This window comes from Camelus bactrianus, chromosome 4 (genome assembly GCF_048773025.1).
Source record: "Camelus bactrianus isolate YW-2024 breed Bactrian camel chromosome 4, ASM4877302v1, whole genome shotgun sequence".
In the NCBI taxonomy this organism is placed as follows: domain Eukaryota; kingdom Metazoa; phylum Chordata; class Mammalia; order Artiodactyla; family Camelidae; genus Camelus; species Camelus bactrianus.
In genome coordinates, this window is record NC_133542.1 from 61,934,302 (window position 1) to 61,959,686 (window position 25,385).

The 25,385-nt window shown below is 45.1% G+C and overlaps 2 protein-coding genes across 8 annotated transcripts in view; one reads left to right on the forward strand and one right to left on the reverse strand.

Moving 5' to 3' along the window:
• The window catches only part of ASTN2 (astrotactin 2), an 800,009-nt gene that overhangs the window by 185,429 nt on the left and 589,195 nt on the right, over positions 1-25,385 (reverse strand). The gene's annotated exons all lie outside the window — the stretch shown is intronic.
• Positions 96-11,239, forward strand: TRIM32 (tripartite motif containing 32). 4 transcript variants are annotated; one of them, XM_074362108.1, is made up of 2 exons: positions 96-168; positions 8,165-11,239. In XM_074362108.1, the coding sequence occupies exon 2, from the start codon at positions 8,242-8,244 to the stop codon at positions 10,201-10,203; it is 1,962 nt and encodes a 653-aa protein (XP_074218209.1). In that variant the 5' UTR covers positions 96-168; positions 8,165-8,241; the 3' UTR covers positions 10,204-11,239. The 4 variants fall into 4 exon arrangements, with proteins under 4 accessions (XP_074218209.1, XP_074218210.1, XP_010955494.1 ...); XM_074362109.1 differs by having other exon boundaries at positions 101-168; positions 8,162-11,239; XM_010957192.3 differs by lacking the exon at positions 96-168 and adding an exon at positions 369-454.

Here is a 25,385-nt window from a genome sequence, read left to right on the forward strand (position 1 = left end):
TGCCCCACCCGCCTACAAGCCCCAGCATGCCCGGGGGGGCGGGGCGAAGTGATGGACAGGCCGTTCCGCGAATTGGCGCCAGCCAAGGGGAGCGCGTTGGCGCGTGCGCAGAGGGCGGCAGGCGGGTGGGCTGGCAGCGGTGGACGCGTCGGAGCCGCGGGCGGTCAGGTAGGGGGCGGGATGGAGGGTGGGGGACGAGGGGCCGCGGCCGGAGTCGCGGGCGGTGGCTGAGCCGCGGGGCGGGCGACTGTGCCGGCGTGCGGCGGCCGGTCCACGCCAGAACGTCAGGGTCTGGGGACCGGATCTGAGGGGCAGGACCGGGGTGGGGGTGGGGCGGTGAGGGGCAGACTCGGGAGGGATTCGAGGGGACTGAGGAGCTCGGAGGAGATGCACCGGGGGAGGGGAGCGAGGGGCTGTGAGAAGATTCGCGGTGCAGCATCTCGGGAGGTATGAGGTAATGTGGGGACCCTGAGGACAGACGGATGCAGAATCTGGGAGATGGGAGGGGATCATCTGAAGGCCCTGGAGGATCAGGGGTGCAGAATCTCGGAAATAGGAAGGGATTTGCGAGCCCTGATGCGATTTGGGGTGCAGAATCTCAGGAGATTTGAGGGAATCTAGGCTTTGGGAGGAGGGGGTAAGAGCTAACATCAGAGAGCAGGGTCGGGGCCATCCTAATTACTTAGGAGGAAGCGTTTTCCCGAGTGGAATCTGGGGAATCAGAGTTTTGGGGGGAAGCAGTGTCTCATTAGCAAAAAGAAGAAACACTAGCTCTGGTATGAAGCAACACATGATATGGGTGGGTAAAAGGAAGGAGCAAGATGTGAAGGCGGCAGGGTTCCTGGTGGAATGCAGGAGGTGGGGGGGAGCTCAGATTGAGGGAGGGCACAGATGTGAGGTGTGGGTTTGGGGTGTTAAACTGTGATGCAGTCCTGAAGGCTGCAGAGATTTGGAAACAGAGATTAAAGGATCTATGTCAGAGGGATTCAGGGCACATGAGTGAAGAATTGGCGAGGGTTGCAATGTAGATCCCAAAAGGCTGTAATTTTGTATTGTAAGAGAGTTGGGAATGGGATTCAGGAAGGGTTGAATGGTGGGTGGAGATGTACTAATTGGGCTGTAGAATTAAGAAACTCTGAATAGAGTCCTGGATTGGTGTCTTGGACTGCTAAAGGAATTTTCCTGATGTCTCTGCACGGGAAGCAAAGGGAGTTCTGGGGACCCAAGGACCTAGAAGTAATGTATGAAACTGTATGAGTGTATGAAGTTTAGCAGAATTCAGAGAGTCAGCAATAAAGTGGTGGAGATCAGGAGTCCTGAAGGAGACTAACTTTCCCTGTGAGGGGCAGAATCTCCCTCACTTGTTAACCAGAGATCCCTGATCATGAACAGCCCTGGTACTGCCACTCACTCCACTCTGAACCCCTGGCCAGCTGAAAGTGGTAGGTGTGAGGGAGAAGAGAGTGATCAATGGAATCATAAAGCAGGAACCTATTCAAGGTCATCTGCCCAGGCTCCCCTTTGCCTGTCCCTCCAAGCTGTGGTGACAGATAGTATGTGACACCTGCAGGGGATGAGAGGAACATGATCTCAGGCCTTATTTTCCTTATCAGTTATGTAAGCACATTGAATTAATCCAACATAAGGTCCATTACAGTGGCTCTGTGAACGAGGTGTTGGGCTGGGAGAGAGACAAGAAAAGGGGAACTCTGATGTACTGAGCATTTAGTCCCGTGCCAAGTTCTAAAGAAATGGTTCCTAATTGGCAGTGGTTTTGTCCCCCAGAGGACATTTGGCAATGTCTGGAGACATTTTTGGTTGTCACATTTGCGGTTTGGGGTACTACTGGCTTTTGGTAGGTGGACACCAGGGACACTGTTACACATCCTACAGTGATGCCATCCTACAGTGGACAGCCCCCACAGCAAAGAAGTATCGCCCAAAATATCAATAGTGCCAAAGCTGGGGAACTCTGCTCTAGAGTCAGATATTCTGGATTCAGATCTTGGCTCTATCTCTCCCCGACTGTATGATCTTGAATGAATTACTTAACCTCCTTGTGTATGGCTCTTCATCTGAAAGATGGGGTTAATAACAAGACCTACATCATAGATTACTGTGAAAACTCAGTGAAGTAAATCAGAGTGCTTTGTGTCTAGTGCAGAGTATGTGCTCAAAACTTAGTAATTTGTAATTTTCGTATCAGTTTTCTTACTCAGTTTTCCTAACAGCCCTATTCTATATCCAGTTTTACACATAAGGAAACTTGTCTAAGATTCTATAGCTAGAGATGGCAACACTAGGTTCATATTCCAGTCTCTGTAACCCTGTATAGGCCCTCTTTCTTTGCTTTTTTCCTTGCTGGGGGCTTTTTAGTCTTTATCTCAACCCGTTCCCCTCTAATAAAAGAATTGCCCAGTGAGTATCACCGAATATCAAATTGAACTCTAGAAGGAATAAATCTATCTAATTAAGTAGGGTGTAGCCCTGGACTTTGTTCTTGATTTACTCTTAGACCAGGACCAGTGGGTAGATAAGGGGAGGAGCTTGAAGTTAGCAGGCAGGATGAGAGACAAGAGACTAGAGGGTGAGGTAAGGGGGCCACTGGCTTGAAAAAACACTTCATAGCAGGGACTGAGGCTGAAGACGCCCATATTCCGGAAAGGAACTCCTGTTCTGAATGATCCCTTGTGGGCTTCTTTCCCTTGGGACAGAATAACAGCATTTGCTCTGTCAGCTCCAGGACTAGCTACAGCATTGCTGAGACCATTTCAGAAACATCACAAGGGCTACATCAGAAGGCCAGAGACTGAGCTGGAATATCCACAAACACACCCCTAAGCAAAATATGTAGTGAGAATTGAATCAGCCCAGTAATCAGAGGCTTGAAGTCCAGAATCCTTCCTCTGCTGCTAATTTACTAGGTGATCTTGGACAAGTACTTGCCCTCATCAGCCTCAATCTATTACAAACACTAATAGCTACCATTTATTGAGTGCTTATTATGTGCATTATCTCAGTTAATCCTGCCAGTGATCCTGCCAACAATCTAGGTGCTATTCTACATTTTACAGATGAGAAAACAAATAGGTTAAATGATTTACCCAAGGCTCCATAGCAAGTGGCACAACAGGGATTTGAGCCCAGATCTGTCTGACTCATAAGTTATATTATACTAGTTTTAGTAGAAAGGCTTTTCCAATAGTTAAGAGCTCATACACTCATGTCTGGAGAGTGGTTGGTAGTCAGAAGTCTATGGCGCCCTGGAAGTGCATCACTGTCCATGCACACTGTATCAACAGCACGATGGACTTTTATGTCTTGTGAAAGGAAATGTAGGTTCTCTTTTACATGTGTTCTAGTTTTTACCTGAGGAGCTCTGTTCTTGTCTGTTACTGCTCAAAATTATATCTCCAGTGTTTTCACAGGGCTGGACTCATAGTAGGTACTCAGTAAAGATCTGCTTAATTAATTGCTTAAAGCCCTCCAGTTTTGGTCATAGGGAATAGAGACATCTAGACAACTAACTATCCATGGTGTGGATTCATGCATTTTATAGAGATTTGAAACCTTAGGTCATCTCTAATCCTTTGATTCTGAGATCAGGTAAAACAATCCCCAGAGAAGGCTCAGAATTTTAATTTTAGAAACATTATTACCTGATATCTTTGAAAAGTGCCTGTTCATTCTTTCTCACTGGCTGGGTGGTGGCCACCACTGCTGCTGCACCTGCTATTGCTGTGGAAAACTGTTATTTATTGCAGAGTTAACTGTATGCCTCGCTTGGTATTTTCCGGGCAAGAGAAGTTGTAAATGCATTTGCCCATCAGTTTCTAACATGGGTATCTGGTGTCCTCAATCAGATTCCTTCAACGCTGACAAGTCTTCTTTATTAATCTTTAGGTGCCTTTATAGGCTGTGAAAGGAAGGATTCTTCATCCTCTCAAAATGTAGTTTGTAAACTGAATGCTTTGCTATAGTTGTTACATTGTTAATACTCTTCCTGTCACTAAAATTATGACAAATAGCAGTTTTTTATTGCATACTGACCACTTTTCAGGCTAAGCACTTTATCATTATCTATAGTTATCACAGTAACCTTTTTTTATAAGAAAGGAAGCAGGTTTAGTGAGGCTGAATAACTTGCCCACTGTCTCACGACTTGGAAATGACATGCGGATTTGATCTCAGTTCTTTCTGACTTCAAGGTTCACTGGGTTTTTGTACGTGTTTGTTGTGGTTGTTGTTGTTTGTTTTTGTTCTGCTACCCTCGTTTATTTATATCATGGATTGGAGAAAGCCTGGTGGTGCCAGAGGCAGCTAGATCAGGCTACGGTATGACCATAGAATTTTCTTGAGTCTTAGGGCAGCTGGAGCGAATGCAGCTTAACGGGTAGATTCTCATTTGGAGCTGAATCAGAGCTGGGCTAGTATCAGCGTGGGGTGTGCGCTATCATGAGATCAAAGGAATTGGTGGCGGGGTAGGCTGAGGTGAGATGAAGTGAGGGGTCAAGAGTTGACAGTACAAAGGGCACAATAGGAAATACGTCCAAGTATCCAGAAGGCAGCCGAAGATGTAAATAACATGTTGGGGGTTCATTTTGATTTAGTTTATATTTTATACTTGGCAGAAAATGGGCAGCTAACGTAAAGACTTGGAATGGTAAGACACTTCCACACACTCATCTGTCTTTTCAGGGAAACTGAGTTCAAATTGACTTTCCATCTGAATCCTTCTCGGTATTAACACTAATGACCAGGTGTATCCTTCTGGAGCAGAGGGGCTGTATCTGTCTGTCACATAGCTGCGTATCAGACTAGGATCCTGCTGAAAGCGGTGTTCCCGTGTCGTACAAACAGGAGACGTGGTTCAGGCGTTTTCCAGATCCGAGGCTACCTCCATGCCTCATGCTTTAGGGATGGGAACTCGTGTCTCCCTGGCAAAGCGTGGCAGCTTTAGGAAAGGAGTCCTTCACATTGTCTTCTGCCTCAGAGCCTAGTGAAGCTGCAGACAGCTGAGACGGTTTGGGGGATGGACGTGGGCTTAGAAGTGGGTGGCTTAAACAGGGAGGCAGGAAGCTTTTTTTATTGAAGGAGGGGTGGTATGATATTCCAGAAAACTGGAGAAAGCATTTGCTGGTATTTTTACAAGTTGGCAGGCTTGTTTAATTAGATGAGCTGCAGTGCCAGTTCTGAGAACAGATGTCCCTGTGCATTGTAAGGTAACATGCTCTGGATCCAAATATCAAATGTTGCCCTCAGTCTGTTGTCCCAGATGATGGAAGAGAGGACTGAAGCTATTGGTTTAGAACTGAGGAGGTTTGCATGGATCCAGAGTTAAGGTTTCCATCACTATTTCTATACGATTGCACCCAGACTCATGACATTTAAGAATTAAGCATTCATAGCTTTGGATATTCACATGAGACCTTTTGAGTTCATGATATGTGGTAATGTGTTATTTTGTTGAGGCATAGATTTGAGTCATAATAGATTGTAAGGCTGGTATGTGGGAGTGGGTCACTCAGCTAGTAGATCAATCTAACCCACTCTATAGCAGCTAAATCTCATTATTATTATTCTTCCTTAACTATGGAGAAAATTCTATGCTATAAGGCAGCATTTCCCAGAGTATGGTCTAGAGAAAACTATTAATAAATGTTATATGATGGTTAAAAAAAAAAGCTTGAAGTAATGTTGGGTTAAACAAAGTTAAAGATAACTTTACTGCACAGTCCCATTGTGTCTGAGCTGTGTGACTTCGAGTCAGTTTTTCTGAGCCTTACCTTCCTCATCTGTAAAATGGTGTAATAACAATAGTACCTACATCATAGGGTCATTATGAAGGCTGAAGAGGATAAAGTGTATGAAGCATCTAGCATGGTATCTAGCGTATAATAGGCACTAGATGTATACTCTTTCCTTTCCAGGAAGGGAAGTGGGATTTCAGGGAGGTTGGATAGACTTTGATAAATTGTGCATGTCTGTTACTGAATATTTGTCAGACTGTGATGCAAAGCTAAATCTGGGGGAAATTTGTAATATGTGTGTCTGCACTGACCCCCCTTCTTGTATATGGGTGGAGAAAGAGTTGATGACATTTGCAAAGCTTTCCTTAGCTTGCTGCATTGTCCTTAGAACCAAGACAATTTGCCCTCCTCCTCCTTGATGGCTGACCATCTGCAGATCACAAGACTGCACAGGTGCAGCAGTAGGATTTGCGTTTAAGAAGGGCTGAATGTATCCATGTGCCTCACCTTGCTAGATTTATTCGTTCTGATTTGGTATACATTGACATTGACAGACAGCTGCAGAGCACTGAGATCTCTGTGGTTCTACTTCATGAGCATATGTGGATTGAGGAGGGTGGGAGTATTCATGGTATGTACTGCTTGTAGGAAAGGGTGTTTCCAGCCAAAAATAAACTGCCCTGATAAGACACTACTATTTTTTAGATCGTCAGTCATCAGGGCTTGAATCTTTGACTGTCTTAGCTCTACCACTTCCCCACCTAATCCACTCAGCTAACAACTCTCAGGGATCGTACTAATGGCATATTGCTCAGGTGCATCTTCTTTCCATTTCCATCACCTGCTCCTAGTTCAGGTTCCCCATAACCTCCACTAGGCAGTTTTGCATATCTTCCAAACTAGTTTCTCTTTCTTTTCCCCCACTCCATTCAAGCTTTGATCATATCAGTTCTCTGCTCCAAACCCTGCGTTGCTTCTCTGTGCCCATCAGAATGAAGTTCAAAGGTCTCATTTTGGCTCTGAAGCCTTCTTACAATCACTCCCCAATTTACCTTTCCAGATCAGTTACTCTAATTCCCATGTTCTCCCACAATTTTAACCCAAGGATGAGAGAAAAGAACTAAATTTTATTTAAGACTTTTGGTATTGAGCCAAATTTTAGCATTTTATACACTACATATAGGATCCCATTTAATCCTTGCAATTGACCTGTAATGGCAGTATTCTCTTTTTACAGAAGAGGAAACAAACCCAGAGAGGCTGTTTCTAATACACTGAAGCTCTTGTCCTTTCCCTTGCTTTCTAGCCTTCGTTAAGACCATGCCCTTTGCCTAGTGCCCCCTCTCCCCTATCTGCACACATGTGTGCGTCCTTCCAGGACCCTATCAAATGCTATCTCCCCTCAGAAAACTGTTTCCCTTCAAGTTAGAGTGAATGCCTTTGACCCTCCATCGAACTTAGCTTATATCTCATTTGTGATTCTATTTTATGCCTTGATTATTGCTTACCCACATGTCTTGTCTCCTTTCCTGAAGTCTGAGCATTTGAAGGGCAAGATTTGTGTTCTGAAAACCTTAGTATCTATCTAGTACAATACATGATGCCTAGTCCTAGATGGTAGGTAAGTAAACAGAACAGATGAATGAAAAATTCATGTTATTTTCTGACCTAATGTTTTGCTGATCACCTAAAGCTAAACAACTTTAATTTTCTATTTCTCTGTATGATTCCTAGGACCCCTAAACATGACATGATAGACTCTATATAACACAATTTTAAAAAAAGTCTTCATGCTTTTGCTCACCCAGTGATCTTTGCTTAAAATGCCTTTATCTCTCACTGCCTTGTTCTTTCAACAGATCTCTGGAGTGTAATTGCTTCTGGGAAGCCCTCCCCAGTTCCTCTAGGCAGAATCTGTTACTCCATCCACTGGGCTCCTGCAGAACCTTGTGTATAATCCTTTCCTGTATTTAATTTTTCTCCTAATGTAAATTATGAGTTGTAAACTTCAAAAAAATGTAAAAATAATCACTAATATTTATCAGGCATACTGCTGGTGAGGTGCTATACTAAGTGCATCATATTATTTAACCCTTCCAAAGAACATATAAAGTAGACATCATTATTATTTCAACTTTATAGATGAGTGATAGGGAAACTGAGTTTTGGGAAGTTTAAGTTACTTCCTTAAGGTCACACAACTAAGAGTAAGAGACTCCAGAACATGAATTCTCACCCACTTAAGCAATACTTTGTTTTTTTTTCCTGTGTTTCACCATCGCCTAGTAGAGTAGACGTCAATAAATACTTGTTAAACAAGTCAGTGATGGAATGAGTAGCTGTTCTCTAAATGTTTCTTGAGTGAATTAACTCATAGAGTCAGTGGAATAATGGCTTCTTTTTGTCTTTAGCAGGACTTGACCCCCTGGAGCATGAATACTGAGCTGCCCTGTTCCAGGCTGTGCTAGCGGGCCCCTTCGCAGGAAGAGCAATGGCTGCGGCAGCAGCCTCGCACCTGAACCTGGACGCCCTCCGGGAGGTGCTGGAATGCCCCATCTGCATGGAGTCCTTCACGGAGGAGCAGCTGCGGCCCAAGCTTCTGCACTGTGGCCACACCATCTGCCGCCAGTGCCTGGAGAAGCTGCTGGCCAGTAGCATCAATGGTGTCCGCTGTCCCTTTTGCAGCAAGATTACCCGCATAACCAGCCTGACCCAGCTGACAGACAACCTGACAGTGCTGAAGATCATCGACACGGCCGGGCTCAGCGAGGCTGTGGGGCTGCTCATGTGCCGGTCCTGCGGGCGGCGGCTGCCCCGGCAGTTCTGCCGGAGCTGTGGCGTCGTGTTGTGTGAGCCTTGCCGGGAGGCGGACCACCAGCCTCCCGGCCACTGTACGCTCCCCGTCAAGGAGGCAGCTGAGGAGCGGCGTCGGGACTTCGGCGAGAAGCTGGCCCGCCTGCGGGAGCTCATGGGGGAGCTGCAGCGGCGGAAGGTAGCCTTGGAAGGCGTCTCCAAGGACCTCCAGGCACGGTACAAAGCAGTGCTCCAGGAGTACGGGCACGAGGAGCACAGGGTGCAGGAAGAGCTGGCTCGCTCTCGGAAGTTCTTCACCGGCTCTTTGGCTGAGGTGGAGAAGTCCAATAGTCAGGTGGTGGAGGAGCAGAGTTACCTGCTTAACATCGCCGAGGTGCAGGCTGTGTCTCGCTGCGACTACTTCCTGGCCAAGATCAAGCAGGCGGATGTGGCGCTACTGGAAGAGACGGCCGACGAGGAGGAGCCAGAGCTCACAGCCAGCCTGCCCCGGGAGCTGACCCTGCAGGACGTGGAGCTCCTGAAGGTCGGCCATGTCGGCCCCCTCCAAATCGGGCAGGCCGTTAAGAAGCCCCGGACAGTCAACATGGAAGACTCCTGGGCCGTGGAGGCTGCAGCCACTGCTGCCTCTACCTCTGTCACATTTAGAGAGATGGACATGAGCCCCGAGGAGGTGGCTGCCAGCCCGAGGGCCTCGCCTGCTAAGCAGCGGGGTTCTGAGACAGCTGCCAGTATCCAGCAGTGCCTCTTTCTCAAGAAGATGGGGGCCAAAGGCAGCACGCCAGGCATGTTTAACCTTCCGGTCAGCCTCTACGTGACCAGTCAAGGCGAGGTGCTGGTTGCTGACCGTGGCAACTACCGTATACAAGTCTTCACCCGCAAAGGTTTTTTGAAGGAGATCCGCCGCAGCCCCAGCGGCATTGACAGCTTTGTGCTGAGCTTCCTGGGGGCTGATCTGCCCAATCTCACTCCGCTCTCAGTGGCTATGAATTGCCACGGGCTGATTGGTGTGACTGACAGCTATGACAACTCCCTCAAGGTGTACACCTTGGATGGCCACTGCGTGGCCTGTCACAGGAGCCAGCTGAGCAAACCCTGGGGCATCACAGCCCTCCCATCTGGCCAGTTCGTGGTAACTGATGTGGAAGGTGGGAAGCTCTGGTGCTTCACTGTTGACCGAGGAGCAGGGGTGGTCAAATACAGCTGCCTCTGCAGTGCTGTGCGGCCCAAGTTCGTCACCTGTGATGCTGAGGGCACCGTCTACTTCACCCAGGGCTTGGGCCTCAATCTGGAGAATCGGCAGAATGAGCACCACTTGGAGGGTGGCTTCTCCATTGGCTCCGTGGGCCCTGATGGGCAGCTGGGTCGCCAGATTAGCCACTTCTTCTCAGAGAACGAGGATTTCCGCTGCATTGCTGGCATGTGTGTGGATGCTCGTGGTGATCTCATCGTGGCTGACAGCAGTCGCAAGGAAATTCTTCACTTCCCTAAGGGTGGGGGCTTTAGTGTCCTTATTCGAGAGGGGCTCACCTGTCCAGTGGGCATCGCACTCACTCCTAAGGGGCAGCTGCTGGTCTTGGACTGTTGGGATCACTGCATTAAGATTTACAGCTACCATCTGAGAAGATACTCTACCCCTTAGGGGCTGAGAAATACCAGTTTCTTCTGCTCCCCAGCCAACTTCCCTTATTTCTTGGTTGCTGGTGGTTCTATAGAGTAGATTTGGCCCGTGTCCTGATTCCAGCTGGCTAGTCCTAGAAGTTTAGAAGCTCTATCTTTCAGTGGTTTTTTTTTTATTTGCATTATTTACCTCCCTAAGTTTAGAGCTTTAACAGATGCATTGCCCCAAATAGGACACATGATATGAGGTTAGCTGAAGTTTACTTAGAACTTAGGCACTTCCAAGGCTTCAGTAGAGAGCCTTTTTGCCCCTGGATTTGAAATGTGCCCTTGTGTTGAATCCTTGTTGATTTAACTCTTTTGACTTTGATCACCCTGGTCCATTATTTCCTTCCCATTATAGTGTGCCCCATCTGTCTCACTTCCTCTTGAACTTTGCTGCATTTAGTGTGCATGCTTCAGTGGGATCTGCTTCACCTTTCAGTGGCAGTTCAGACACTATCTCCCTGTGGCATGAGGTCTCAGGTCTGACCACCTTTACCAGTGTGAAAGACCATTTCATTGCCACCAAGGGAGATGCATAGTCCCTTTGGGAAGCAGTACCTCTCGGCTCTGTGGGTTTGTGCCATCTTGGATTGGTCTCTAATTGCAGATGTGACAGAGAATGGGTTGACCCTTGGTGGCTGGAAGATTTTTAGCCTGGAAATTGTTCACCTTTTAAAGGAGCGTATGAATTGAAATTATGCCAAAGCATAGGAAGATGGAAATAAACAAAAATATATGCTAATATAGTCAGCAAACACCCTTGGGTAGTCTCTAGAGCTCATCATTTTTCATATTACCTCTCTCCCCTGACCTGTGCTAGGAGTGGTCTGAGGAACTGCACAGCTCAGGCCAGGGCCAGCAGAGCAGAGAGGTGGACACATCTCATTTTCATTACTAAAACAAAACTGTTGGGTCCTTATTCTGTATGTTCCTCAAGGTATGCATAATATTTGGTTTGAGGATTTATTTCCATTCCTCTATCAAGCATTAAACAATTGATAATTGTTTCTTCACTACTGGTGTTCATGTCTTTTGATTAAATACAGCATTCGGGAGGGGAAGACAGGGTAAGTTGTACCTTGCTGCTTTGCTTTGATATCTGATGCTGCATTCTTTGAGAGCAGTCAGAATCTACCTAAGTCAAAATTCAGCAAAAAGCACCCTTATGTAAAGATAATCCGTATCTTGTTCCCACATACATGTGTACAGAAGCAGCCCTTAAGGTCTATAGTCACCAACACCCTGTTTTAAACCGAGCCACCACCCTCTCTTTTATTCTTATAATTAAAGTTCAGAAAAGGAGGAAATCTTGTGCTTTTAGAAGGACCAGAAGCAGGTGAGGGAATTTGTGACACGGTTCTTCAGGCTTTGCAGTTTACTAAGCAGCATATCTTGCTCGTTGGGTGCAGGGCTGATTTGATGACAAGCCAAAGAACTATTACCTTGCTTTCACAGAAGCAAAATCTGCTAAGCCAAGCTACTCAAAAAAAAAAATTTTTTTTTTGGTAGTGTTACTTTTTTGGCTTCTGTTGTGATAGCTGCCAAGGGATAGGAAAGGAGCTAATTAAAAGGATGTCGAACTAGTTTGTCTTGTGCTTTTCACCTGGAGAAAGCCCCATGTTCTGATTATGAAATTGCATCCGATTTTCAAAGATTATATAATTGAGAGAAAATTGATCCAATTAAAAGTGCATCACAAGTGACTCCACTGGTTATTAGAGCCACTTTATCTGTGGTAGCACTTGGCAGCAGGAGATCTATCTTTGCTGTCAGTGGGGGACTTGCAGAGGCAGTAATGCTGGCTGAGGTCTCTGGCGCCAGGTTTGCAGCAGAGAAATGGATATAATATTGTGGGCTGGCTTGACATAAACAGTGCCAGGCGTCTTCTAGCTGCCTGTGCTTTTGGAAGGAAGTGCTGTCACCGTTGGCATTCGGCATTTAGGTCTACCTCATCTCTGAATGGTGCTTGTGCCTTGGCCCTCATGCTGGCTCAAAATGAAGATAAGTGTGGTCTGAATGTTTTTGTTTCTTTGATGTAAATATTTTAGGCTGTGCTTAGTACAGGCAATTTTTCAATTATTTACCATGTTGACTAAATTGCAGAGTATAGCCCCCAAGAAGCACATTTGCTCACTTACAGCAGTGTTTTTGTGTTTTTTGGTGGTGGTGGTTTTATCTTTATGAGCAGCAATACCCTTATTCAAACAGTCTTACATGCAAATCTATCTGTACAGTAGATCAAAGAGCAGCTGCTGTGGCTGAAGCAGGCTGTGGGCCTGGTGAACAGGCTTTATCCCCTTGCCTTACCTCCTGTGTATGGTTGCAAAATTCTCGTGAATCCACAGAACACTTTCTGAAAACCACTAAACTTCAGCATTGCTTATCTTCCAGTTCCAACTTATTAGCCTTGTGGTCATGGGCAAGTCAAAGTCATTTAACCCTTCCTCTTCTGGAAAATGATGAAAATGATCCCTGCCTCCAGAATTGGACATGAGGTGTGAGATAACAGACATTAAAATACCTGCTACAGTTCTTGGCATACTCAGGAAGTGATAGCTGTTACCTTCTTTGATTGAGTTGTTCAAAAGAGTGGGGTTAGGTTGTCCAACCATTCCAAGTATTACCTTCCCTGTTTCCTATTTTACAGATTCCTGTTTGCCAACCCAAATCTTTCTAGGCATTCCTGCCCCTAGCCACAAGTCTCTAAATAAATCTGGCCACCTGATCCTTTTTACCATCACTGTACCTGTTTTATGTTTCTATTATTGTATAAATTACTGTGTTGCAATCATTTGCCCATATACTGGAGCTTTATTGATGGTTAACATTAATCTCTACCTGTGAGCACATAGCAAGGTGCCTGTATTGAGCCCTCAGTTACTTAATTGGCTGTTATTTACATTACTTAATGGTGATGGTAGGCCCTCCAGTAACCTGAATCTTCCCAACACAACACCATTACATTAGCTAAAAAGTATTTTCAGACAAGGTCTTTTATAAGGTATATAAAAAATTAAAGGCAGACCACTGACATAAGTTGGTTAAGTCCCTCCTGTCCTTTATCATTATGAGTAATTATATAGAACTGAAGATTTTGGAGCAATGATTCATTCAATATTTATTAAGTACCTGCCATGGGCCAGGCCCTTTGCCAGGTGTTCAGAAAAGAAAAAAATAATGATATATGATACGAATTTCTACTTTTTCATAAGTTGTTTCACAGCCTTTCCTGTCTGAAGTATTTGAAATCTTGGGTTCCATTGCCCTGGATTTCCTCAAAGGCCAGGAATAGGCACCGTCTGACTGACTGGGAGGGTCAGTCCCAGTGTACACTCCAGCCTGAGATAGTCCACAGAGAGGTACTCCATTATTCCAGTTGGCAGGAAAAACTTGGCTTGAGTCTCAGAGTGTTCCTATGGGTGAGGCAAGTAAAGCTTGAATAGTTGTACTTTTAATCTAGTGCTAATTAACGGCCTCTTAAAAGTGAAGTGTTACCCAGCTCTGTAGGAGGGAAATGGAAGGCAGAGCCTAGTGTGAAACTCAGCGCTCTACTTGTACCTGACCAGGCTGCTGATTTGCACTCAGGACGGGCAGCTCCTCAAGGAATCACAAAACAAATTACAGCTATGGAACAGCAGATCCCTGGATGCATTTTAGAAGCAGGGCAGTGGTAAGATAGGAGGCTGTTTAGCAAAAGACTTCATGCCAGACCTATGGCTATGTCCTGTCCATGGCATTAATATTCACGGTACCCCAAGTCTGAAGTCAGCAAGGTAAGTTCCAGGACTGGCAGTATATTCTACTGGGAAAGTCACTGGACTTGACCTGGGTCTGAATCACAGTCTGCCTCTTCACTAGCTGTGTGGCCTCAGATGATCACCGTCCCTCTGCATCAGCTTCCCTATCTGTAAACCAGGAAGGTTGGACCAGATCAGCACTAAAATCCTTCCTAGCTCTATGGTTTTAATTATTTTTTTAACCACCTAGATTGTGGTTGAGTCTGCACTGGAGTAGCAGAAGGAACCTGCACTTGGTAATCGGCCCCACCTTGGTCCAGTTGATGACTCTATCCCAACTCTTGTGATCGTGGGTCACTCACTAGCTACTGCCACTCTGTTGAGCTACCACTCCCTCACCTGGTAAAAGAAAATGACAGTTTATGTTTTAAAGGGCTGTTGTGAGAATGAAAAGATATTAATGGAGTATCTGTAAAAGTACCTAATTCAGAGAATGTGAGGTGCTCAGAAAATGTGACTTCACTGTAGAGGGCAAAGGGCTCCTTCCCCTCATGCTGAACTGATGCAAATTTTTCAAGTTAATAAGGGGGCGTATTTCAAACCTGCACTGGCGATTCAACTACACTGCTCAGCTTCTTAATTAAAAAGCCTATTGGAAGAAGAATGGTACTGCTGGAGGGATAGAGGCAAAACTCTTACACAGCAGTGTATCCCGCTAGAAAAGCTGCACATAAAACCTAAAGGATAATTGTTTGATTAATTAGGATGCATCTTGACTCTTTTTGAGAAATTAAATGGAGTCAAGATTTATATATTATTTATATATAGATAATTATCTATTAACAGGTTATTAATAATTACATCATTATCTATTAATTATATAATCTATTATATGTTATTAATATATTATTGATAGATTATAATTATTAATAGCATGTTAATAGATAATATATTATAAATAATATGTAATTATATATTATATATAAATTATATATATATATATAAACACAGAAACATGCATTTTTAACTATTCCTGTATATGGCTAGCATAAAGGGATTTTTACTTCAGGCCAACAGTCATTAACTCAAATAATTACAAAATTTAAAATAAGCCATAAGTCTCATTGGTAGGTAGAGGTAATATAACACATTTGAAGTTAAAACTTGGTCTTTGTAAGCATGGGGAGGCCTCAGTTCAGTCCTGGTTCCCCTCTTGTTAGTTCAGTGACCACTGAGTCATTTAGCCTCTCAGCCTCAGTTTCCTCATTAGTAATAAAATGATTGTGTTTGCTGCATTGTTCTGAAGGAATGATGGATGTAAAACACTTAGCAGACTTTCAGACAGTCCATAAACTTTACGTAGAGGTAAATATTTTAATATTACAGTAAATTAAATGTATCTGAAGGTTACCCTCATTTTTGTGACAGAAGGATTATATGAAACTGGTGAGGAAAATTAAATGTTTATTTCCCTCAAAGGAAAATTATTTAGTAACTCACTGAAATCCTGAGTGAAAACATGAAGAGTTTGTGCGAGTGTCAAGTCAAATACACATCTTTCCTATAAAAATAGAACCAGGATTTACTTACGGTGATTTACTCAGTGTACCTGGCTATAACTACAGTGCCACTGTATATTTCCACAGAATATTAAGATTTAGATTTCATTCACTCATTTATTCACTCACTTACTCATTAGACATATATGACATCTACTGTTTTTTATTACTGGCAGCAATTATATGAGTAATGAGTGCAAAGATGAATCAGTCATGAATCCTGCAGTCAGGTAGCATGTGGTCTGAATGGAGAGATAAGGGATGTGAAAAGTAACACAAATATACCGAAGAATAAGGTAAATAGTGCCAGAAAGAAATGGAGTGCCAGGTGTTTAAGAAAAGACTGCTAGTTGAGAGGACTTGGTTGCTGCAGGGTAGCTGCATAAACGTGGTACAACATTGGAAGGAAGAGTGAGAAGTTGATACCAGCAGGAAATTCAAACCACGGGAGTGAGGGGGCATTAAAGAAATTCAAAGGTCGAAAGTGATCAATCTGTCCGTGACCCTTCAAGTAATAACGCAATATTGGTTCTCTTTTCTTTCTGCCTTAAATCATGTCATTTACCAGTAACCATGGCTCACAGGTACTTCATTCTTATGGAGGTGGTAGGGTATGGAGCAGAATCTCCTTAGAGATTTGAGGGAAGCCAAGATGGAAGAAGAAGGTATAGTTTGAAAGTACACGCACCACCCCCGTCCCAAATTCTAATATACTCCTTACTGGGAATCCCTGATGACATTGTCTCAGAAATAAATGTTCTGCCTTTTGAAAATCCTGAAATAACCTCACATTGCTTACCCTCAAAAGCTTAAGCTAAATGAGTTTTGTAATCTCAATATAACTTTGTATAACAGCCTTACTCCCCTTCTGATGTTTGATGCTGACAGCTTTCAAAACCCACCATCCTCAGGGGTGGGGAATAGCTCACTGCTTAGCATGCACGAGGTCCTGGGTTCAGTCCCAGCACGTGAATACAGGAGGAGGAAACAAACAAAAAACCGAACCAGAGGTCCACAATTTGACCCAATTAGAAATCCAAAATTTACTGAAGGAATTTATACAAAAAACAAAAAAAGCTCAAAGATTGCAAATTGGTTTTTGTAATTCTACAGTCTAGGTTCTGAATTAGCTTTTAACATCTGCTGAAATGCACCAATTATCAAACTTTCATGGCTTCAATCAATAGTGGGGCTCAAATTAGATTTACATGTGGGAATTCCCCTAAATTTAAATAAGGTACCCCCTTAGGGAAGTACCTTAGAGGAGTTACTTAGGGGGAGTTACTGAGGACACTTTTGGATGTGTAAGGAAGACAAATAGGTATACCTCACCTTAATCATCAAAACTGATGCCTAAAATTCCCCATAGGCATAACACTCATTACACTGAAATATTCTGTTCTGGGTATGGATGCTCTGACCCAATGATTAATAAATTAAAATTGAATTAGGTTTTGGTACTTACAATTGGCTTATCAAAATGGAACCACATGGACTTTGTCTCCTCCCATTAGTTAAAATAGTTAATACGGCCCAGATTAAACAGAGCCTTTGAGGTTTAAAACCCATATACAAGACCTACTTAGAAAAAAAGTGATTATCCCCAGTGCTTCATCACTTAACAGCCCAATTTAGCCTATTCTTAAACCTGGAAAGACTGAATGAAACCTCACGATGGATCACCACAACCTTAATTCCGAGGCCCCGCCCATTAAGGGTTCCATACATACCAATGGTTGAAATTACAGATTCCATCCTATCAATAACCAGTAAATACTTTGCAGTCACAAACTTGGTTAAAATGTCATGCTCAGTGCCTATTTCAACAGCCTCTCACACAGTTTGCCTTCAGCTTCAAAGGAACACCATCCCCCTTTAGCTGGCTACCCATAAGGTACCTCAGTAACCATGCCATCACATGCAGTCTTTACAGAGAAGGTCTTAATGCTTTCTCCAGGAGCACAGGATTGACATCACACTGATCACATCCTCTTCCAAAGAGATTAATTGGACACAGTCATTGAGGACACACAAACATTCACAGAAAACCTCACAAAAAGGGATGGGCCATTGCCCTATCTGTTGTAGAAGGTCCTGCCGCCTTGGTTAAATTCCTGAAAGTTACTTAGCTGAGGACCACTGCATCCCAGACACTGTCAAAATCAGCATCTATAATGTTAAAATAAGCCCAACTCTTTTTAGGTCTTTTTGGATCTAGAGACAACATATTTCTCATTTACGAATTTTATGTAAGCCCATTTTTGCCACTACTCACAAATCAGCCCACCTTTGGGACCCTCGGCAACAGAAGGCTCTAGAATCTACCCAGAGATACAGCGAGTGCTCCAATTGGTGAGCCCAGCGACTCCCTCACTATAAAGGTGTCAGCAGTCTCCTCCCATGCCTCCTGGAGGCTCTGGACCACACGTGGTAACCATAATTTGCTCGTGGACCTCCGATACAGAAACAGCCCTCCCCATCCCCATGCTATACTCCATTGCAGTGCAACATTGGGCCGCACACTGGGCTCTCCTGGAAACAGGCTGTGACTCTCCATACCCTGCTGCCCACTGCCTTTGATCATGGACGCAGCCCCCTGAACTCAGCACAAACACCGAGGCCTTCTTGCTCCATCACAGAGTCAAACCTGGCCCTCCAGCAGATCCCATCTGTAAAGGGGGTGGGGCACCCCCCTCTCCAGAATCTTTTGCCAGATGCTGTGGTACTGAAGAAGACCACCCCTTCCCTTTCCCAGACCCCTTGACTACCCAAATGGCCAGCAAAGGGATTTCATATACTGTATAGATGGCATCACCACAATCATATGATATGGAATTTGCTGCTTTTCAGTCCTTAACTAAGACGTTCCTGATCATGCTGACCCAAGAGTCAGCACAACTGGCCAAACTTCATGCAGTCCTGTTTGCACTGGGTGTCCAGGCCCACTGTCAGCCCCATCTGCACACTTCTACAGACTTGGTTCATTGCCAATGATCTGCTGATCTGGTCTAGCCAATGGTAGTGACAATTCCTTATCCAAGGTTGCCTCTTTGGGGTAAAGAATGCTGGGGATCTCTTGTTTCACAGATACCCAAAATATAAATCAAGGTCACATATGTCTCTACACATAGTAAATCCACAATAAAAGGCCTCACTAAGATGATCCTTCTGTTCAGAGCTCCAGACAATATTGATAGTGACCAAAGCACTCCTTTCACGTCTCAGAATATATAGTGCTGGGCTCCTGTACAAGGCGCTTAATGGAACTTGCATTTCCCTTACCACCCTCAGACTGCAGGCCTCGTAGCGTGCCAGAATGGGTGACTTAACAAGTTCAAGTTCAATTAAATAAAACATGGCACATTTCAGTCACCAGTCAATTATCCAGGGTGAACTGCAATGAAAATTCTGACTCCATATTTGACTGATCTCTGACAGCTTTTTCAAGCTCCCTTTCTGCCCCCTTCCCCACTGGCCCCTCATCTGGGCAAGCCTAGGTGCTCCCACCTTTGGTGCCAGAGGGAAGTTCAAACCACGCGAGCCCCAGCCAGCACATGGACCCCACTCCACCCCACTCCACTCCACTGGCCATTACATAAAAGCCAAGCCGGTCTCTTTCCCTTGCTCTCTCAAGCCATTTTTGGTCCTGTTTGAGAGCTGCCTCTACTCTCTCTCCCCCAGAAAGCTGCATGATGAGTGACAAATCCTTTAAAACCCTGTGTGTGTGTGTGTGTGTGTGTGTGTGTGTGTGTAGCATCATCTGAACCAAATATTGGCTGGGAGTCCATCCCACCACTCCAGAGTGACAACAAGTGTTTACAGTTAAATATTAAAAACTTCATAATGTGATAAATTTAAAAATTTATAAGTTTAATTTCTGAGCAACCACATGAATAAAACCATGTGCTTTTGTGAAATGACATTTCATATTTACACTTAAAAATAATAACTCTCTAAACCTCTCAGGCCCAAACATCTGAAGCTTGTTTGACAAATTGAATAATTCTGTTAAAATGTTAGTAATAAAGTTAAATTAAAAATATTACACTCAACAAGTGGAGAGGAAGTGAGCATGCATATTTCCTCACCTAATCCCGACTCTGGGACTGGATCTCGGAGAATAAAACTTGCATTGATGACAATGAGGAAACGCATGGTGCACGTACAAATGACACAAATACCCTGGACCCTCCAGAAAGGCTATTTAATAGTTAGCTAAATGAAAGATGCAAATTCTAATAAAGGAAAAACTCTACAAATATATCTTCCTCCCTTCTGCTCTGGTGACCATTGCCACATAGGCCCGTTTTCCTCCTCAGTGACATGGGGATAGGAACTCCACCCTACTTAAGATGTAATAGGACTATTCTTAACGTCCCATAACATTTTACAATAATGAGCAGACTAGGCAGCCTATCTGAATAAGATAAAGCCTCTTTAAATAAAACACCGGAAACAATACTGGGTGTGGCAGGGGAAAAGTAGCTCCCTAAGGAAAGAAGTTACAAAAGGAGAACTTTATTTTTATGCTAGGAGACTTGTTTTTTCCCTATGACTTCCACTGCCCATGCAACTAGGTCTCAAACCTGCATTTTTCAGATCTTACCTTCCTTCTGATCACCAGACTGACATATATCCAGTTGTCCACTTTATATTGCCAACTGGTGTACCAGTGGTGGGCTGGTGTGGTCAATGAAGATATCCCTTAGAAACCTTACACTGGGCATATTCAAAACTGAACTCAGCTCTCCAATACCTGCTCTTCTGCTTTTGCTGCATTTAAGGAACACCAGCACCCACTCAGGCACTCACATCAGAGACCTTGGGAGCACCTCTCACCTCCCACCATTCAGTCATGAAGTTCTCATCCTATTAGCAGCTTAATATTGCTCACTTCCCTTTATTCTCTTCTTCATCCTCATGACTACTAAAATTTAAGCTCCTATCATTTCCCTCCTGAAATACTGTTACAACTTCCGATCTGATCTTCTTAACGCTAATCTAGCATCCGGTCTACCACACTTCCTCCCATTCCAAGTTAAGCCCAATCCCACACCAGCCAGAGTCCAATTTTAAAATGTAGGTGCTAATCATAACACATAAAACCTTTATATGGCTTTAAAATGCTCCTGGTAAAAGGAAAAAAAATCCCTAACACTGTCTACTGGGATTTTGTTTCTGCCTATCTGTCTTTCTAGGTGTATCTCACCACTGCCTCCATCCCTCTCTTTTTAGTACTTGCTTTTATGCTACCTAAAATATTTTCCCTCTCCCTACCCACCAATGTCCCCTAAATCTTGCCTCCTCCAGGTCTTCTGGGTGCCTTTCCTGATCTACTACACAGTTTGAGTTAGGTGTCCACACTCCCTTCTGTTTCCTCCTTTTAGCGTTGACATATTGCATTCTGGTTTCCTTGTTACCTATCTCTCTCCAAGGCTAGACAGAGCCACTTTGAATTTACACAACATCTGACACTGTACCTGAAACACAGTAGGCACTGAAACTGCTGCTGGATAAAACCAGGGCAGGGGGTCAGCATAGCTCATGTGTTGATGTATATGAACACTTTGGGTCACATTTAGCACCAGCTGGTTACGCTACCTCCTGTTCCTCCCACCAGCTGCCTCCCTGAATCACTGATGGCAGCTGCAACAGAAAAGCGGGATGTGGTTGAAAGGTTGGGGAGTGGTTCCCTCAGATTTCATTTTCCTTAGAGAACCTTCTCAACTGTAAAATAATTCAAAGTTGGTGTTCCCTTCTGGAAATTCAACCTAAATTTCGCCTTGGTGCAAAGTCACCACTGGAAGAGAAGTCTCAAAAAGGCTCAAGAAAGCTTTGATTGTGTGGTGTGTAACCTGTATCATGACATATTACAAACAAAAATGATATACCTTTGGACACATGGTCCCTTGAATGGCCTCTCAACACACTTTCTTGGACAGGGAAGGGAGAAGAGGGAGCTAGTGTGCGTCCTAATCCTGCCACTAATGTATAATTCCCTTTGAGCAACTTGTTTATTCTCCATGGGATTCCATTTCAACATCTGTATTAACAGAGTTATTGAATGAAGGATTTCTCCAGTTGTAAATGTCTATGATTCTGGTGTCCCAGACCTCAGGGACTTCTTGAGCCAAGAGCTCCAAAAGGAGCCTTCCACATCCCTGGGCACCTGTGGGATGGGAGAGAACAGAAGTGCAGGTCCAGGGACCCTAACGAGGCACCCTGGGGTCTAGAGCTGGTGTGTCAGATGAGGACAGCCAAGGCTAGCTCCAACCCAACAGATCAATGGTCACATCCATCTCTAAGGCCCGCCTCAGAGCCTGCACCCTGACCCAGAGCCAAGGTGTTGCTAGGAAACAAGGCTCTGGAGCCAGCAGGCCGACATCATGAAGGCGGGAACCATGCTGGTCTGCCTGCCTCTTTCCCTCGCTCTTCCTGATCAAGTACTTCTAATTGTTTCAGGACGAAGAGAACCGCCTCTCAGAGAGAACCCTCTTTTTGGAGTGCCCACTGTGGTTAAACAATAGCAAAATGTAGGTGGTGAGAGGACTGGAACAAGAGAAGATGAAAGAAAGAGAAAAGCAAGAGAAAGTGCCTTTTACCAGCTGTATGTCTCTGGATTATATGTCCTACCGGCTCTGAGTCTGCTTCCCAGGCGTAAAGATACCAGCTTGACAACAACAGGGCTGTATTGAGGATTCAGTGAGATCATGTATGCGTCTCCTGCCGTCCTGTTCTCAGCACATGCCATCTGCGGTTACAGGGGGCCAGCAGGGCATGTGGACCTTGGAGTCAGACAGACCTGGGACGGAATCCTGCTTCTGCCTAGTACCAAGCCACGTGCCCTTGAGCACATGAGTTTTCTCATTTAGACGATGGGGATAATTATCTGGACCTCACTGGGATGTTACAAAGACAGTGTGAGACCATGTGGTTAATTGGTTCATAGTAAGGAACAGAAAACAAGTCAGTCATTGTTGCTCGCTCCTCTGTCACCCCTCCCCCAACACACACACACACACACACACACACACACACACACACACACACACACACACACACACACACACTCCTACACATTCTTCTCGGCCAGTATAAACTTAGCGTACCACTGTGCGACCATGCTCCCCTGTGCTCCGCTGCTGGGCTCCAGGCTGTGCTTCCTGGTAAGTCTGCCCCCTAAATCCCACCTCAAGGTTCAGGCAGGACTCAAATTCACAAGCTGGCAGATCAGCCTGGGAGGAACAGCCATCGTTTTAGAAGGTCTGGCAGGAAAAGGGCTTAGGCTGCTGTACTCAGGACTGGGAAGAGCTGCGTCTGTGTGCTTTTTGTTTTGGAAAACTAATAATAATAAGCATCATCACTGACTTGATCGTGTCTCACAGAAACAAAGGATACCTGGAATAGCATTTCCCGGGCATGTCTTCTGTGTCAGGTGCGGTGATAATCACTTGACAAACATTGTTTCACTTGATTATCATAACAATGCTGTAGGGCAAGCATTGTTATGCCCATTTTAAAGGTAAAGGAATTGAGGCTCAGAAAGCCCTAAGTCACACATGGGCAAATGGGACAGATGTCTTGCACAAAGCTTGATCTGTTTGTTGTTATTTGTTGAGAGGGACACCTCATAATGAACAGGCACGAATGACTGACTCTGTGTTGAGTTCCTACTGTGGGCCCATTCATCACATGGCATCATACCGTCTTCACAACAACCCTGCAAGGTCCAGATGTTTTTCCAACAATTCCCCCGGAACCTCCTCCCAAACCGGCCCCTCGGCACCTGAGACAGGGCCTGGCATACACTAGAGGCTGGAAGCACTGGTGTGGAAAGACGGGGGCAGTGAGGAGGGACAAAGGGAAGACATGAGATGGGGAGGGAAGCACCCGGTGGGGTGAATCTGGGGGTGAGGCTACTCTCAGGTGGAAGGTTCCACCTGCTAATAACGACCTGGGGAGGCAAAAGCTCCCATCTGTGTATCTTTGTTCCCTCCAGACCATTTTGTTCTCCCATTCACCTCCGGGGAAATTCCACATCCTTAGTGCAAGACAGATGTGAGAGAAGGGTCCTATCTAAAATCCTGCTCCCTCAGTCCCTGTGTGGCCTTTCTGGGAATGAGACTGTGGTAGGGGAACAAGTGGTCCGGCCCCAGTCTGGATAGAATCAAGGTCACTAGCTTACAAGAGTGTCAATCTCTTAATGCTTCCCCTAACTAGAAGGACAATGGGGACAGGCTCCGGTGCTTCAGGAAATGAGGCACTTGTGCATGAGTGTGTGTGCACATGCACCCCAAAATAAAAAAATATGCATTTTGTCCATGAATGGCTCTGCCATCCGTGAGCATGTCGGGGGCTTTGGCAACTAGGATTTTTGAATTTGCTGTAGGTTTTCAGGACAGGGAAGACCAAATAATACTTCTAGCTGGTTATTAAATTGCACTCCTTTGCAATTGCAGGTTCTAATGGAGTACATAAACTGACCTCAACATTCCCATCCATAGAATGGGAGTAGCTAGCCCAGATGGGAATGGTAAACACCTTACACACGAGTCACCATCTCTCATTCTCACACTCACAACAGACATTGCTAAGTGATGCGTTCTTTCCCACTGAGCCTGGTCCTGACCCAGAATCTCTGTCAATGCAGCATGCCAGGCAGTCTCTACCATTTGATCATAACTGACACATACAGAGGAACTCAGGTCGGGCTAGATGACTGCTGAGGCCTCTTCCAGCCCTGACGTTTTAGGGCTTTGGCTTTACCTTATAACACTGCCCCTAAGTTAAGACAGAGAAACCAGTTGTGCAGAGGGGCATCGGTGAAAAAAGAGAGTACTTCCACCCCTGCCTGAGCTGCGGGACTAACCCTGAGTCTCAGCTTCCCCCGTTCTTTGAACTGTGGATAAGAGAGACAGAAAAGGAGAGCAAACGGTTCCCTTGGGTCTGATGCCAACATCTAAAGAGCTCTCTGAGGCTGCTGTGGTACAGTTGGACGAACACAGTCTTTGTGATTAAAGCAGCCTGGGTTCAAATCCCTGCTCTGCCGAGTTCCCTGGGGCGAACTCCTGCGCAATCATCTCACCCGTCAGAGCCTCAGTTTCCTCAAGCATGAAATGCAGATAACAACGCCTACTTTACAGGCCAATTGTGAGGAGTAAATTGGATGAAATAATGTATGTGGAAGCGCTTTGCGAGACGCTCCACACTGAGCACAGTGGAGGATTATTATTCTTGGTATGCTTCGCACCAATAGGAAAAAGACTAGGGTGTTCCGTTCCAGATGGACTCAATCTAAACTGGAGAACAGATGCTTTTTTTGGTAATTTCATCTGGTGGAAAGGGCAGTCTCATGGGCCTATTTGTATTTAATGAACCACATCCTGTATCATCTTTCTGCAGGGTTCCGAGGAAAAGTGAGTTGGCTCACTCCTCTGGCGCGCTGCAGGCCAGAGTGTCCAGCTCATAGTTAACCTCCTCCTGCCCTCTTCAAGAAGAAACACCACCCTAGAGCTAGACCCACCATACTAACAGCTGCACAGAAGCCAGGGTGCTAGGAGAGGTGCGAGGGGTACACAGCCACTTCCCACCAACACACTGGGACACTGGCATAGAGGAACACGGCCAGGCTGAGACTAACCCATGTGATAGTTAAGAAGTCAGAAGCTCAGTGTAGCTGGAAGGCAGAGAGAATGGAGGCAGATGGAGCTAAGGAGGTTGACTAGGGACACATCAGGTCTCTGAAAGCCCTGAGACCATGGGAGGAGCTTGGAAATTAGCCTCAGGGCCATGACAAGGCATCCAGGAGTTTTCATCCAAGGAAGGACATGATGGGATCTCCATTTTAGCAACATCCCCTGATG

Coding starts and splice junctions, on each gene's coding strand:
- TRIM32 (XM_074362108.1), top strand. CDS start 8,242: ATGGCTGCGGCAGCAGCCTCGCACCTGAACCTGGACGCCCTCCGGGAG.